Source organism: Centropristis striata, chromosome 17 (genome assembly GCF_030273125.1).
Source record: "Centropristis striata isolate RG_2023a ecotype Rhode Island chromosome 17, C.striata_1.0, whole genome shotgun sequence".
In the NCBI taxonomy this organism is placed as follows: Eukaryota; Metazoa; Chordata; class Actinopteri; order Perciformes; family Serranidae; genus Centropristis; species Centropristis striata.
This window is the reverse complement of record NC_081533.1, coordinates 10,394,406-10,410,179: the sequence shown is the minus strand read 5'-3', so window position 1 is coordinate 10,410,179 and position 15,774 is coordinate 10,394,406. Positions and strand designations below refer to the sequence as shown.

The 15,774-nt window shown below is 38.3% G+C and overlaps 1 protein-coding gene across 1 annotated transcript in view; it reads right to left on the bottom strand.

Moving 5' to 3' along the window:
* Positions 1–15,774, bottom strand: part of LOC131990163 (uncharacterized) — a 31,181-nt gene that overhangs the window by 253 nt on the left and 15,154 nt on the right. The window contains exons 18-34 of the mRNA XM_059355562.1: positions 14,085–14,187; positions 13,957–13,992; positions 13,564–13,827; positions 12,089–12,343; positions 11,586–11,837; positions 11,160–11,426; positions 3,770–4,072; positions 3,250–3,510; positions 2,676–2,939; positions 1,651–1,776; positions 1,522–1,537; positions 1,348–1,427; positions 1,145–1,195; positions 998–1,045; positions 828–890; positions 478–528; positions 127–195 (exon numbers count right to left, since the gene is read on the bottom strand). Of these exons, the coding sequence (XP_059211545.1) occupies positions 127–195; positions 478–528; positions 828–890; positions 998–1,045; positions 1,145–1,195; positions 1,348–1,427; positions 1,522–1,537; positions 1,651–1,776; positions 2,676–2,939; positions 3,250–3,510; positions 3,770–4,072; positions 11,160–11,426; positions 11,586–11,837; positions 12,089–12,343; positions 13,564–13,827; positions 13,957–13,992; positions 14,085–14,187 (2,509 nt within the window). The remainder of the gene's footprint in view (positions 1–126; positions 196–477; positions 529–827; positions 891–997; positions 1,046–1,144; positions 1,196–1,347; positions 1,428–1,521; positions 1,538–1,650; positions 1,777–2,675; positions 2,940–3,249; positions 3,511–3,769; positions 4,073–11,159; positions 11,427–11,585; positions 11,838–12,088; positions 12,344–13,563; positions 13,828–13,956; positions 13,993–14,084; positions 14,188–15,774) is intronic.

Below are 15,774 nucleotides of genomic sequence, written 5' to 3'. Positions count from 1 at the left end.
AAAGCGGGATTTACAATTACAATTATTTAAGAAACACTGTTTTATGACCCATTTATAACCCATTTTAGCCCTCTGTAAAATAAATCCCTACATTGACAAATGTTATTGTTATTGCTGTATTATTACCTGGAGCTGTTCCAGGTTTGACTTCAGAGTAAACAGTTTCATCTGCTGCTGCTGCAGGACTTGATTTTCCTATGAATGGAGAGATTTTTTGGTTTTGTTTTATGCAACAATAATAATGTAAACATATGTATACATTTAGATCATTTTTTAAAACATTGTGGAAAGGAAAGACACAAGGGAAAACAGGTTATTGTTTTAGGAAAAACGGATTATGAGAGTTGAATCTTAATTTTAAAAAAATTATCGGAAATTCACAAAGAGCAACCATTTTATGAAATGTTAAACGTATGTCTTGGATGGATAAAGAACTGTGGACAGGATGAGCAGGAAGTAGATGTTGACTTTACTTGCCTTTCTCTGCGTTCATTTTGGTGTGTACCTGGGCATACGTCAGGTTATCATCTAAAACAGAAGCCACATTTCAGGTTTTATTTATACATTTATATATGAATTAATGTATCCATATGCAGAATAGACACAAATTAAATGCATCCATGTTTGTTTCATGACTCACATTGACAGAGTGACAGATACTTAAATGCATGAATGGAAAATTATATACAATGTTTAACACTCTAATGAACTCTAGGATTTGTCTGTTGGTGACACTGGCTACTCTCGAGTGTTAGCATGAAGAAATGACACTGTGGCAGGCAGCACAGCACCAAAACAAGTTAAGGTGAGTCTTGTATTGACTGTACCTGCAGCTGATGCCATCTCCACAGTCGAGTAAAGAGCGTTCTGGTGGGCTTCATCATCCTTCCCTGTTAGGAACATCACATGAATGCTTCAAAAGACAATCTTGTACTTGTTCAGGCCCTGCATATCAACTATTGCATGTCATTCTTAATGCTTAAAATGAAGTACTCACTCATGTTTTTAAGTTCAACCACAGAATAGGTTGCATCCCTGGATTTATCTAAAATATAGATTTTTTTAAAATTATTATTAATTTAAGAGATTGTACATTTCATATAAATGCTTAATTCTAGTGTTAAAAACAAAGTATATACTGTACCATTTTCAGTTTCATGTGTGTCTTTGATTGATTCATAGTGGCAAACATCACCTACAGCCATGAAAATCAAGTCAAGGTCATATTAAAACTTTTAATTACATTGTATGGATTCCACATTTTCTGAGACTGATAACCAGAAATGGAAGTGTGAGTTTTAGAGTAACAGATAAGTCATTAAAATTAGGATCAAGATTACTGCTGACCTTGAAGAGTAGAGGCACATCCTGTGTGTTGAGATCCATCCTGGTCTGTAGCAGGGCTCTGATTGGATCTCTGAGACCTGCTGGGCAAAAAAAAACATGTAATAAATAAAGTGGATTGAACAAGGAACATGTGCTGCTGTCATGTCTAGAATAAGAAGTGATTGTTGCACCAACCTGTTAAAGCAGGAGTCTGTAACAAAAAGACACAGGCTGTTACTTGGTTTTACAACGATATGGATTTATTTTTACTAAACTACATGTAAACATTAAAATAAATCCAACATCTGAAGGAAAAGATCTCACCTTTTGACTTTCTGTAGCAACACAGCAACAGAAACAGCAGCAGGAGAATAATCAGTAAAACTCCACCAACCAGCCCAACAACCAACAGCACAGGAAATGGAGGGTTGTTTTCAGGCCTGGACGCTGCTGTAATAAATAATCTATATTAATATTTATTTATATGACACTCTTCTCAAACAAATTGTGCACTTTAAAGTCAAGGCAAAAACAAAAGACACAAGTCTTAACATATATACAGCAACCTACATATACTCACATGAAATATGTAAAATATATCATATATAAGTCCTGCATCTCTATGGAATCAGCACAAGTGGGGACGAGTCAAAATGTCTTTTGTGCAGAATAACACAGTTATTATTTAACTATAATATAAATATTTGTGGAAAAATTGGGCTCTCCACATGCTACATATTGAACTTGAATTTGAATTTGAATTTTTACAACCTCTCCTGTCCTCTCCTCTCTGCTCTGTGTAAACAGCCTGCAGTTCTGTCTGATTTTCAGTAAATTTTCAGTGGTGGAAAACTCCAGGAGCAAAGTAAAGTTTTCATTAAAACAAAATTATTAATTGTATGTTAACTAAATGCAAAATGAATCAGAGAACACAAAGTTAGACTGCGTCCCAAATTACTATATGACCGGTTGCAGACACATGATGCATATAAAAGGAAGTTGTTGTTTTTTAACGGAAGTCTGGTGCAGTTCCTCCTCCACATTAAATGCATCACCACTTCCAGCAAATAATGATGAGGGCAGAACAGTATCACTGATGAGTTTTAAACAAATATTCTCTGGTCTAGCTCAGATAAAAGACACAAAAACAGTGAATCTGTCAGCATATGGGGCCTGAAGCCTTCTGGATCATTCTGACCCATTTCACCCCTCTGTATACACAAATGTAGAACATTATTTCTTATACACAAACACACATTTAACAAAGCCAACTTCTTATTTATCACAAGTTTTCTTATTCAGACTGCAACACTACTTACAATGAAGAAACTGTTTTAAATCATACTCACATTTTACTGATATCCAGCTCTCTGGTGACGTCACACTCAACCAGCCTTGTGATGAATGATCTCCTTTACATTTATAAAAGCCCTCATCAGACTTTGACACTGCAGAGATATTCAGCTCTTCTCTGGTGTCATTTTGGATGATTTTGCCATTTTTATAGAAAACCACATTATAAATATAATTTTGTGTCTTCAGCTTGCAGCCGAGAGTGACAGAACGTCCTTCAGTCACAGGAGGGACAGGACTCAGCAGGATGATATGACCGTCTGTAGAAAGATTTTAAAATAATAATAATAATTATTATTATTATTATTTGAAAAAAGATTGGCTGTTGCAGGTCGAATAAATTGACATAAAATTATGAGAGAATATATATATATATATATATATATATATATATATATATATATACAGTATATATTTTTTCTTGTCATACAGATCAAGACATTACCTAAGCAAATACCTATAACTATGCTTGTGTATTTTAAACTTGAATGTTTCTAACTGTAAATGTATCTTTCAATTTCAAAACAATTTGACAGAATGTTGAAATACAGATGAGAAATTAAAACTCACATTCAATGGTGATGTTGACGGCATTGCTGAACTCTCCTGTTCCAGATTCACACCAGTAGACTCCACTTAGCCAGTATTTATCCACTTTGCATGTGGATCCAGTCATTGTCCCCCAGATGGAGCAGTCTCTCAGGTAGCCATCAGTAAACCTCTTCACTCTCCACTCAGTAGAGTTTCCCTCACAGCTCAGTGACACAGAGTCAGAGATGAAGTGTTGCACTCTGTCAGGACTCACTGTGAGAGACGCTGAGGAACCAAAATCTGGAAAGAACAACATTTTTACTGTTTTATTGTGTTTTAATAATTTAATTGTGAATTGAAACAAAGGACTGTGTGTGTGTGTGTGTGTGTGTGTGTGTGTGTGTGAACATATATAAAATGAAATGAAAAATCCATAATTGAAAGAACTGTTTTGGTTTATTATGTTTTAATCAACAATTCATTGTGAATTTTGGTCCAGTACAGCAGAAGTGAGTAATACATTTTTACTGTCAGCATTAAAAGGTCAAATCAAACCTACCTCCAGACCAGACAAACTGAGGTTTACTGTAATCAGTGTGATAAACTGGATCTCCTCTTCCAGCCATGCACACATATCCTGCTGTGTGTGTTTGTCCATGAACGATGTAAGAATCCTGTTCAGTCCCAGTGGTGCTGTCAGGTAGCAGCTCATAGCTGTAGGAGTTGTCTGATGGTTTGGGAACAGCCTTATACCAGGAGAACCTCCATCCTGCTGATGGATGTTTAACTCTGCAGTTCAGAGTCACTGAGTCTCCAGGACTCAGCCATGATGGAGACACAGTGAGGACAGGTTCAGGTTTATCTGGTGGAAAGTGATTTCACAGAATGAAGACATGTTATGATGAACTGTTGGTTACATGTGCTGCTTGTATCCTACTTGATTTTTCCTAAAATGTAACTAAACTAACATTAAAAAAGTAGAAAATTTCCTCTGGCTATTGCCGGTGTGTGTACACTATGATGAGATTCTTCAGAGATTTCAAACTATGCCCTTTAACCTCAAAATGTGTGTCGCATAAAGTTACCTCTGTGTGTGTGTGTGTGTGTGTGTGTGTGTGTGTGTGTGTGTGTAATTAAAATCACATAAAGTTACCTGTGTGTGTGTGTGTGTGTGTGTGTGTGTGTGTGTGTTTGTGTGTGTATGTGTGTGTGTGTGTGTGTGTGCGCGCGTGTGTGTTTGAAGCATATGTATGCATGTATGAGGAGTGTGCGCGCTTATGCGCATGTGTGTGTGTGTGTGTATCTGTAACTGTAATCACATCAAAGATCAAAGGCAATCAGATCAAAGCAATCTACTGAATTGACACCTGTTCTGGCACAGTGACAGCGGAGGTAGACAGGTATGAGGTATGGCAAAACCATAATACCTATCATTGATCCGACTTCACTTTGAGCATCCTGAGTTTTTCCTGAAAAGCTACATATGGGTTTTTTTTAAGAAAAATGAAAAAAATAGCTTTGTTAGATCGATCTAAAAAAGCTGTTACATCTCCCTTTTTCAGAAATCATCCTGCGTTTTTAATATGGGAGCCTATGAGGCTGTTGGTGCGTGTTTGTGGCGCATCTGTGCGTCCTACGCCCAAACTATAATTCTGACAGCTTTACCAGAGGATTGTGAGTAAGAAGACAAATTTTCCTACGTTTCTATGTATAAATTATTTCTGTAGAGTGGAATTTGCGGCCTGGAGCGCAGTCTTCAAATTTAATTTTTGACAATTTTTTCCCTCCCTCTACACTCTGGCGATGATGTCACACACTGTGACACGAACATTCTGTGCAATACACACCCATTATAATCTCAGAATTTCTCCAAAAATGATCATGGTTATTGAGCAGGGATTGATAAAAAAAACTATATGGCCTATCGAAACATGGATTAATACACCAATACACAAGACTTGTGTCTACTGTTTAAAGTTTAAATGGAATCTCTAGGTGAAATTATACCGGAGAAGTAGACGTTTGAAAATCTCCAATTAGGGGGGCGTGTCCGACCGTCGCCATGTAAGACGTGTTTCTCCGTTGCTCCTGGAGTTTGTGACTATTTTTGAATTTTTGAGCGTCTTTTATTAATAGAAACCTGTTGATACCTTTAAGTTATTTTTCCCCGACTTGATTTTGTAAAACTTTCTGCACTCCCGAGTTGACTATGACCTCTACTCGGCCGAAGACGGAGTCATCACGGGGAGGCCGCGCGAAGACCTCGCCCTCGACTGACCCAAGCTCCCCACCAAAGCTAGATGCTAACTTTCCCGACTGGGACCGGCTCGAGCGAATGCTCGCCTCCATGAAAGGCGACATATGTGGAAGAATTGACTCTCTGGCCTCTGACCTTCGTTCTGAGATATCGTCGGTAAAACAAGAGTTGGAGAATACAGTTGAGCCGATACTGCAGCGCTTGAACGCCCATGACGAGACCATGCTCGAGCTGGAGCGCGCATGCACTGATAACGGCACCGAGCTGTCCAGGCTGGACTCAGCGGTGGATTCCCTTAAAGCCCAGGTGAAACTACTGAATGACAAATGCGAGGACCTAGAGGGGCGATCGAGGCGAAACAACATCCGTTTGATTGGTGTCCCGGAGGGCGTGGAGGGCCCTCGACCGACCAACTTTATCGCACAGCTCCTAAAGGACATGTTGAAGTTGGATGAGATACCACTGCTTGACCGGGCTCACCGCACCCTCCGTGCGAAACCTAAAGCCGGAGAGGCGCCCCGTCCTTTCATCATCAGGATCCACTACTTCCAGGTCCGTAATGATATTCTGCGGCGTGCGGGTGAGATGTCCCGTGCCTCCCCGCTTCTCTACGAGGGGAAAAAACTTTTCATCTTTCCTGACTACACTGCATCTGTCTCCAAGAAACGCGCTGCCTTTGCAGGGGTGAAGCGACAGCTCCACTCCTGCCCCGGTACTAAGTTTGGACTTCTTTTTCCGGCCGTCCTGAAGATAACTCTACCAGGCGGATCAACGCACACATTTGATGATCCGGACTCAGCCATGGACTTTGTCAATGCGAGTATTAAGAAGTCAGTTACCCCAGATGCTGTGGTCTAAGGTATAATGCCAGTTTCGTTTGATTTTTATTTCTATTTGGTAGTTAATTTGTATTACTTATATATTTTAATTCTCTGTCTTTATCTATTTTATGTATTTATTTATTTTTATTATTATTATTGGTTTTCTTTTTGGTTTTTTCTTGTTTCTTTCTTCCTATTTTGGTATCATCAGTGATACAATATACAGTGTTTTCCTTTATAATATTGTCGCTCTTTAGCGAATAACCCAGTGGTATGTCGCATATCTCTGACGGAGCTTTAGTTTAGGTTTAGCAGAGAGTTTAGGTAGAAGATGGGACTAGCGCGCGTCTCGTTTGGGGAGACGCTTATGCAAGGGGATGGGGGGGGTGTGGGAGGGGTCGTTCTCTTGTTCCTGGTTACTCGTTTCGTTCTGTTGTTATGTCATGTTTATGTCAGTAGGTCACCTCACTTTAATTTTTATATTGGCTATCCATTTGTCACTGAGTACATCTGTACACATATTTACCTCAAGATCGGTAGGTGCAATGGCTCAGAATAACCAGTCCTGTCAGTCCGGGAGGAGGTTAAAATTTATAAGTTGGAATTGTAGGGGTCTTAATCATCCAATTAAGCGTAGCAAAGTACTCCATCATCTTCAACACTTAGGAGGAGATGTTGTCTACCTTCAGGAGACGCATTTAAAGGTATCAGATCATGCCAAACTGCGTGGTAGGTGGGTTAGACAAACGTTTCATTCATCTTTCCAGGGTAAGGCCAGAGGTGTTGCAATACTGATTCGAAAGTCAATCGATTTCACTTGCTCTGATATAGTCTCTGACCCTAACGGAAGATATATAATTGTTACTGGCCGGTTATGTAATGTTCCTGTTGCTCTCATTAATATTTATGGTCCTAATTGGGACAATGAGGCCTTTTTCAAATTGGTTTTTTCTAAATTGACCAACATGCCCTCGTACCTCCCCATACTTGGTGGTGACTTTAACTGTTGGATCAACCCAGCTTTAGATCGTTCCTCCACTAGAAATGTAGTAACTTCAAAATCAGCCAAAGTCATTCAATCCTTTATGGATGAATTTTCCATGTTAGATCCCTGGCGCCTTTTTAACCCCTCAGGGAGAGCTTATTCCTTTTTTTCCAATGTGCATCACACCTTTACACGAATTGACTACTTTCTGTTGGATAACAATCTCTTATCATCAGCACATGCTTGCTCTTATGATGCTATTGTAATTTCGGATCACGCTCCTGTTATTTTGGAATTTCAATTTGAGGGCTACAATGTTGAGCGTCCCCCTTGGCGTCTGAACACACGGTTGCTGTCCAATGAAAATTTTGTGAGTTTTATCTCACAGCAAATAGATGATTTTCTATCGCTGAATAAGACTCCCGATGTCTCCATGTCTGTGATTTGGGAGGCTATGAAGGCCTATTTAAGGGGGGAAATTATTTCGTTTTCAAGCTATGAAAGCAAGCTTAGGAGGAAAAAGATGTCTGAAGTGAAGCAACAGTTAGTCCAGCTTGACAATGCCTATGCTACTTCCACATCACCTGATATATTTAAAGAACGGCTTTCATTGAAAGCAGAATATGAGGTCCTCGCTTCTGCTCAAGTTGAAGACCTCCTGCTGAAATCCAGATCCACATACTATGAGCATGGGGATAAAGCAAGTCGACTGCTTGCTCACTCTTTACGACAGGCAGCGTCCTCTCACCAAATCCCACAAATTAGAACTTCATCAGGTGTTACATCAGATCCTAAATTAATAAATGAACACTTCAGACAATTCTATACGTCTTTATATTCTTCTGAACATGCCACTGACTCTTATGCCCTCGACCACTTTTTTAGCTCTCTTAGTATTCCTAGAGTAGATCCTGACTCTGTTAAAACTCTGGAAGAACCAATCACTATTGCTGAACTTAGACAAGCAGTTTTTTCCATGCAAGTGGGGAAATGTCCAGGTCCAGATGGGTTTCCAATAGAATTTTATAGGAAATTTTTTGACAAGTTAGCCCAAATTTTAATCGACATGTTTAATGAATCTTTTTTGTTATCTAAACTCCCACCGACTCTCATGCAGGCTACAATCTCACTTATTTTAAAGAAAGATAAGGACCCCCTACTAGCCACAAGTTATCGACCCATAAGTTTGTTATCTGTGGACCTAAAACTTCTGTCTAAACTCCTTGCCACGCGCCTTGAATCAGTTCTCCCTTCCATAATCTCTCCCGACCAGACAGGATTTATTCGTGGTAGATATTCCTTTTCTAATCTCAGGCGACTTTTTAACATCCTATACAATCCCTCCTCGTCATGCACACCAGAAGTCTTAATTTCGCTGGATGCAGAGAAGGCTTTTGACCGGGTGGAGTGGGATTATCTTTTCTATACCCTACAGAAGTTTGGTTTTGGCAATAAGTTTATTTCCTGGGTGAGACTTTTATACTCTTCACCCACAGCGTCTATTAGAACCAATAACATCCTCTCTAAACTTTTTCCTCTACACCGCTCCACCCGGCAGGGCTGTCCTTTAAGTCCCCTCCTGTTTGCTATTGCGATCGAACCTCTTGCTGTTGCCCTACGGTCCCACCCCCACATCAGAGGCATACTTAGGTATGGTGTTGTGCATACTGTCTCGCTTTACGCGGATGATCTTTTAGTGTACATTTCGGACCCCTCAATCTCAATCCCGACTATTTTAGATACATTTACCTCCTTTGGCCAGGTGTCTGGCTATAAACTTAATCTGACCAAAAGTGAGATTTTTCCTTTGAACCCGGCAGCAAAACGTTTCCCACTGCACAACTTTCCATTTAAAGTCGCCTCAGATAGTTTTGTATACTTGGGTGTTCGGGTCACAGCTCAATTTGAGGATTTATTTAAATCTAACATTCTCCCGTTGGTCGCTAAAATGCAAAATGACTTTGAGCGCTGGACTCTATTAAATTTATCCCTCGCAGCCCGGGTCAACTCTATCAAAATGAACACCCTTCCAAAGTTTTCCTATTTATTCCAATGTCTCCCCATCTTTCTCCCGCAGTCTTTTTTTTCCAAGATCGATAAACTGATAGCTGAATTTATCTGGAACAAGAAGCCCCCGAGACTACGCAAATCTTTGCTTCAGAGACTAAAATCTCAGGGGGGTCTGGCATTGCCAAATTTTAGATTTTATTACTGGGCCTGTAACTTCAGAGCAATCCAGTTCTGGCTTCATTTTGAGGGCTCCACTTCTCCCCCAATATGGATAGTTATGGAATCCATGTCTGCCAAACCAGCTTCTTTGTCTGCACTTGTTCATGCTCCTGTAAGTCACCCCATTTCACCCTATTCAAAAAGTATAATAGTTAAATCTACGATAAAGATATGGAGACAGTTTAGACGTTATTTCGGCCTTCAGGCTCCTTCTCGACTGGCCCCGCTGGCACCTAACCTGTTATTTCACCCTTCACTAATAGATGGAGCGTTCCCTTCCTGGCGGGCACGGGGTATTAGAACAATCATGGACCTGTATAATGATGACATATTCTCATCTTTCCAGGAGCTTTCAGAGAAGTTCACTCTTTCTAAAAATAACTTTTTCAGATATCTACAGATTCGTAGTTTTGTTAGAAATGTTTACCCCAGCTTTCCTAATTTACCAGAACCTACTGGCCTAGACCCATTCTTGTCCCCGTTGCCTGCTGCGAGGGGCATGATCTCGGTGCTGTATAATCTCATTCACTCTTTAAACCCAGCCCCACTCCGTACTATTAGGACGCTATGGGAGAATGATTTACAATGTGAATTTGCGGATGATGTTTGGGATGAGTGTCTGCGGCGAGTCCATTCTTCCTCCATATCTGCTAAGCATGGGTTGCTACAGTGTAAGGTTCTTCACCGCTATCATTTTACTAAAGTCCGATTGTCTAAAATATATGATGATGTTGATCCTATTTGTGATAGATGTCGCCAGTTCCCAGCCACCTATTTTCATATGCTTTGGGCGTGCCCTTCCCTGAATACCTTTTGGTTTGAGATTTTTAATACTATCTCACAGATCACCTTAGTCTCTTTTACACCGTCTGCAGTCACTGCCCTATTTGGGGTCACCCTCATACCTGCTGTACCAAATTATAAGAAGAACCTGGTAGCTTTTGTAACCCTCTTAGCTAGACGTCTTATTCTTATGAAATGGAAATCCAGGACCCCGCCAACTTGCCATGAATGGATAAAGGACATTTTTTACTTTATTAACATGGAGAAAATTCGTTGTACACTGAGGGGATCATCTGCTGCTTTCAGGAAAACATGGGGGGCATTTTTTGAGTATGCAAATAAGTTGACTTTTCCTAATATCCCAAACTGACAAACAACCTCTGTCCATGGTCTGATCTGTTTTAATGACATGCTTTGTACAGATATATGTGATACACTTTAATGTGACTTTGATAACTTTAATGCCATTTGTGTAACTGTCTAATTGTTCATTTAGTATAGGTGACCTGCTTTGTTGTTGTTTTTTGTTTTGTTTGTTGTTGTTTTTGTTTGGTTTATAATTTGTTTGTTTGTTTATATATTTACATACAAGTGTCTTGTACATTGTCTGTCTTCATTTGAGTGTTATGATGATTATATTAATGAAAAACTCGACACTTGTTTTCCTATAACTGTCATTTATGTGATGAAAATTCAATAAACAAAGTTTTGAAAAAAAAAAAAAAAGAAAATCTCCAATTATTGTTCTTTTTCACTCATTTTTTTTCGGCCGTCCCATTCATTTCAATGCAGCTATTGCTGTATGGGACCAGTGCTCGGTGCGATTGCCCCGTGGCCCTCATAATAATTCAGTGAAATTTAAATGATGACTTACTGAAAGATGGTGTCAATGTGAAAACATCACTCAGCTTTGTTGAAGACTTTCCACCTTTTATGACACCTTTACAGCCGTAGTCTTCACTGTATGATGGTTTAAATTTGTATTCTTTTGTTTCTGGAGATGTGGTTGAGCTGCGAGTTGTCCATTTATATTCCCACTCAGTGTCTCCTCCGTCCTCAATTTCACATGTAAGTGTGATCGTCTCTCCAGAGTATATCTCAGGCCAGTTGGGTTGCAGGGACACAACAGCCCTGTTAGTGACTGTTCATGGTTCAAGAGGACACAAATACAAGAGAAAATGGTTAAGCATACAAAGAAACACTTTTGGTAATAGTTCTTATTCATTTTTATTAACTACACAAGTCTTTTTTTCAGCATTGTGTAAAACATATTTTGCCAAATAGACAGTTACTACTTTACCGACTGAGTGGCTGTACTCTGTGTAGTAAAGTGGCTCTCCTCTTCCTCCTCTGCACCAGTAGACTCCTCCTCTTGAGACGGTGATTTGTCCAGATGAGAGGAGAACAGCATCTTGTTTGGTCAGAGGTTCAGAGGTTTTCTCTCCTTTGTACCAGAAGAATTTCCAACCAGATGATGATGATGTTTCCACAGAGCAGGTCAGAGTCACATTACCCTCTGCTGGATAATCCATCAGATGGGCCTTTGGTTGTGCTGTTTGAATTCAAAACAAAAACATAAAATTATTATTATTGTCCAGTTTGAAAGATGAGCATAATCTCATCTAGTATTCTTCACAGTGCTAAAAGTAATTAAAGAAAATACCGAAAATATTTAATCACTTTTAAATCTGTCTAATAAACTAAAATCAATAGTAACTAGGTTTGTGTTTTAAACTCATCTGCCACTGATGTTGGTTGATTTTACTAAACTGGATTAAAGTGATTTTAAAGAAAACTACTTACGTTGTATTTTCAGTTTTATCGGTTCCGATTCTTCATCCCCAAATTTACACATGTAACTTGAGCTCCTGTTTGATATCACTTGAACTGTGTTTTTCATCATCTGTGACTGAAGGTTTGTGTCCATTTCAACAGCAGATCCGTCTTGGTAGAAAACAGCGTTCTTATTCTTTGTTGGGTCACGATACCGACAGCCCAGAGTCACTGATTCTCCTTCAAACAGAGAGGACGCAGGAGTTTCCAGGATCACATCTTTGTCTGTAGAACACAGGTTGTATCTTGTTTTACTAGATTAAATGAACAGATCAGTTTTCTAGTTTTCTTTGAAAACCTGAACTCTGAACCCCACCATCCTGCTGTATTGAAAGATTGCCAAAAATACAATGTTAATCATAGAAATCATATTTCTGTCAAAATCACTTTATTCTTCATGTCTCATTTAAAATGTAGCCAAAAATAAAGCGTTTGTAATAACTAGATCCTGTAAAAAACATTAAATTCTGCTCCTAAGAGACACTGTGAAGCCATGATTGATTCTGCTGAGACGAACGGTCATGTGGCAAATATTCACTGAAAATCTGTTTACACAGAGCTGAGAGGAGAGGACAGGAGAGGCTGGAAACATGCAAATAGTTCAATATGTATAACATGTGGAGACCCATTTTATTTTTCCAATATTCATGACACTTGTGTGCACTTACAAAGTGTTTTATAAAAGTGTTTATAAAGTGTATTATTTATGTTATATAAATTCCATGTTTTTTCCAATAAAAAAAAATAATAATGTCATTACTGTAATTCTGCACAAAAGATATTTTAGAGTTGTCCACACTTCTATTCATGATTGTTTTGATTCCATAGAGCTGCAGGACTTTATACATTGCAGTGAAATACCAGGCCAGTGAGTTAAATTGGCTTGTAGGGGTTCAGAGGGGTTAAACGGAACATTATGTGATTTATTTTGCAAAGATCTCTATTTAACAAAAGGCTTTTTTAAACACGACATGTTGCACCAGCACAAAACTTAAATTAGAAGCTATTTTGACATATATTTCCCCTTTATTACTAATATTTTGCCTTCCTGTCATTTGAATATTGCACCTTTATTTATAATAATCCAATTTTAATATTTTCAAAATCAGCATTTTTCCTTATATCTAAATAGATTTGTCCTATATTCATTTCTCACAAGGGATGAAATACTAAATGGTTTGTTGCTGAATCCTTCTTATCATGACGTAAACGCCTTGATGTGAACAGCTTCCTCTTTAGTCATGATTAAGTGGAAATAATGACTCAAAACAGTGTTACAGTTATACAGCTGAATAATTTCATTAGTAGTACAGTAAAGTAAAACAACATTTTTACATTATATATATTAACACTTTGTCAAACAGGGGGATCTCATCAACATGACTCATGAATAAACAAGGATTTGTAGTGAACACGGTCATAGTGTTATAATGTTGATCACTTACCTGAAACAGTTAGAGAGACTTTATTATTACTTCTTATTGTTGAGACCCCGGTACCAACAAGGCACTGGTATTCACCGCTGAAAAGCGTAGTTTGAAGTTTTTCTGTATGAGTCTTATTTCTGTTGTAGTTGATAATTAGTTGATCATCCTTGCTGATCGAGTAATACCAGTTGTCACCTTTTTCTCCCCTCGTGTCACACATAAAGGTAACAGACTCTCCGGTAAATACAGTGGACCTTTTTGGCTCAATGGTCAGCAAAACGTCTAGAAACCAACACAAGATGCACAGAGTGAAATGTAAAACACACAGAAAGAGGATGTGTTGAAAAGTGATTAAGTAGAATGAAATTAATCTGAAGTAAACATAAAAAAGAAAGAAAACAATATAAATACCTTGAGCATGTCCACAGTAGAAGAGCATGTTAAGAGCTGAAATAAAGTTTGAAACATTATCAAACTGACAGAAAATATATAATTTAAAAAAGGTTTGATCACTATGATTTATAAAGAGGTGTACTCACAGAAAAAGCCCAGCACACAGAGCAAAGTGTGTCCCATGTTCACATCCAGAGCTGACTCTCTTTGACTCTGCTTCTGAGAAACAATTCGACTTTGTGTAAAGAACTGTGGGAAGTGCGTTGAAAAGGAAGGTGCGCTCGATATAAATATTGCATCAGAAGTTCTCTTACTTCTTCTTCTGCATTTACAGTCTGTACTTCCTTCCCTATAACATGTGACTCACACAGGCCTGTTTTTGCACATATACAAGACATCTAATTTAATCATATCATCTCATAACCAAGAGATAAACATTTCAGTTCAGTTAATTTCCTTCTTGACATGGATATAACTATCCTGTGGGCGTGTGCTGCCTTGCAAAGGTTCAGTAATTAATGATAAGAAAAAAATTCCAAGGGAGTCCAATCATTTGATATTAAAATAAGCTGCTTATCTGTCTTAAGCTCATATTTGAACCTGAAGAGGATGGTAGGCGTTCATTCCACAGAAATTTGACGTGTCTTGAATTTGTGGTGAATTTATGGTTTCGAGTTCAGTCAAGGCTTCGCCCACAGGAAGTGAATGCGGTTGAGCAAACAGAAGCGAACTAAAGACAGGAACACCCTCTCCCTTCTTCTTTAGCGGTAGTAGCTGTGACTTTATGGGGCTTTATGGGACGGTTTTGGTAAGATGACAAACTGCTCAAATTCAACCCTCCAACGCAACAGCAAACGGACATCATTTATGCACACTGTTCATTGCACCTTATTTGTTTCACGGCACCAACATTTTTATACTGCATATTCATATTTATTCTGCACTGGAATTCTACTCCTTAATACATACTCCTTCTTTAGACACTTTATTTTTACATGACATTTTATTGTATTTTTATATTTTATTGCTTGAAGTATGCCTAGGTTGTTCCTTTATTTAATTGTGTTGTCATCGTCTCTGTGTGTAATGCTGCTGCTACACTGTAATTTCCCAGTTTGGGATAAATAACGTATATCTATCTATCTATCTATCTATCTATCTATCTATCTATCTATCTATCTATCTATCTATCTATCTATCTATCTATCTATCAAGTTTAAAATATATACAAGAACATGCATTTAGGAAAGACTGATGACAGAACCCACTGAGAAAGAGAAAAATAACGATCTGCATAATAAGCATCATATTTGTGAAAACATCAAAGTCACATTTAACCCCAACAGTTAAATGTTATACAATAATAACTGCTGAGCAATTTTTCCTTTTTCCATTCTCAGCTTGACCTGTACTGTGCTGGGCAATGTGAGTCACATTACAACCACAACAGCAGCCAAATAATAAGACTCAGAATCAAATATTACCACCAAATGAACCTTAAAAATACATTTCAAAGATCATAGTTTCATTTCTATACTTTGCAACAAAACAAACGGGATTATTATATAGAGTCACTTATTAGAACACATTTTTACTACAATTATCAGGTCTTCGGGTTTTTATTGCTTAGACTTTCCTTAATGTATAAATCTGTACTCTTGTTTCTTTACTCAGCTGCTTAAATTTTAGCCATTTCTGTGGTAGTTTGTCAGAGATATGAACACAGTTGAGATTTATTGGGATTTTTGTATCCAAACTCTCAAAAGCCAAAGAGCTAAAGCGAATAATGCAAGCTGTGTTTTGTTATTTCCTTTTGCACTGAAGTTGTATATAATG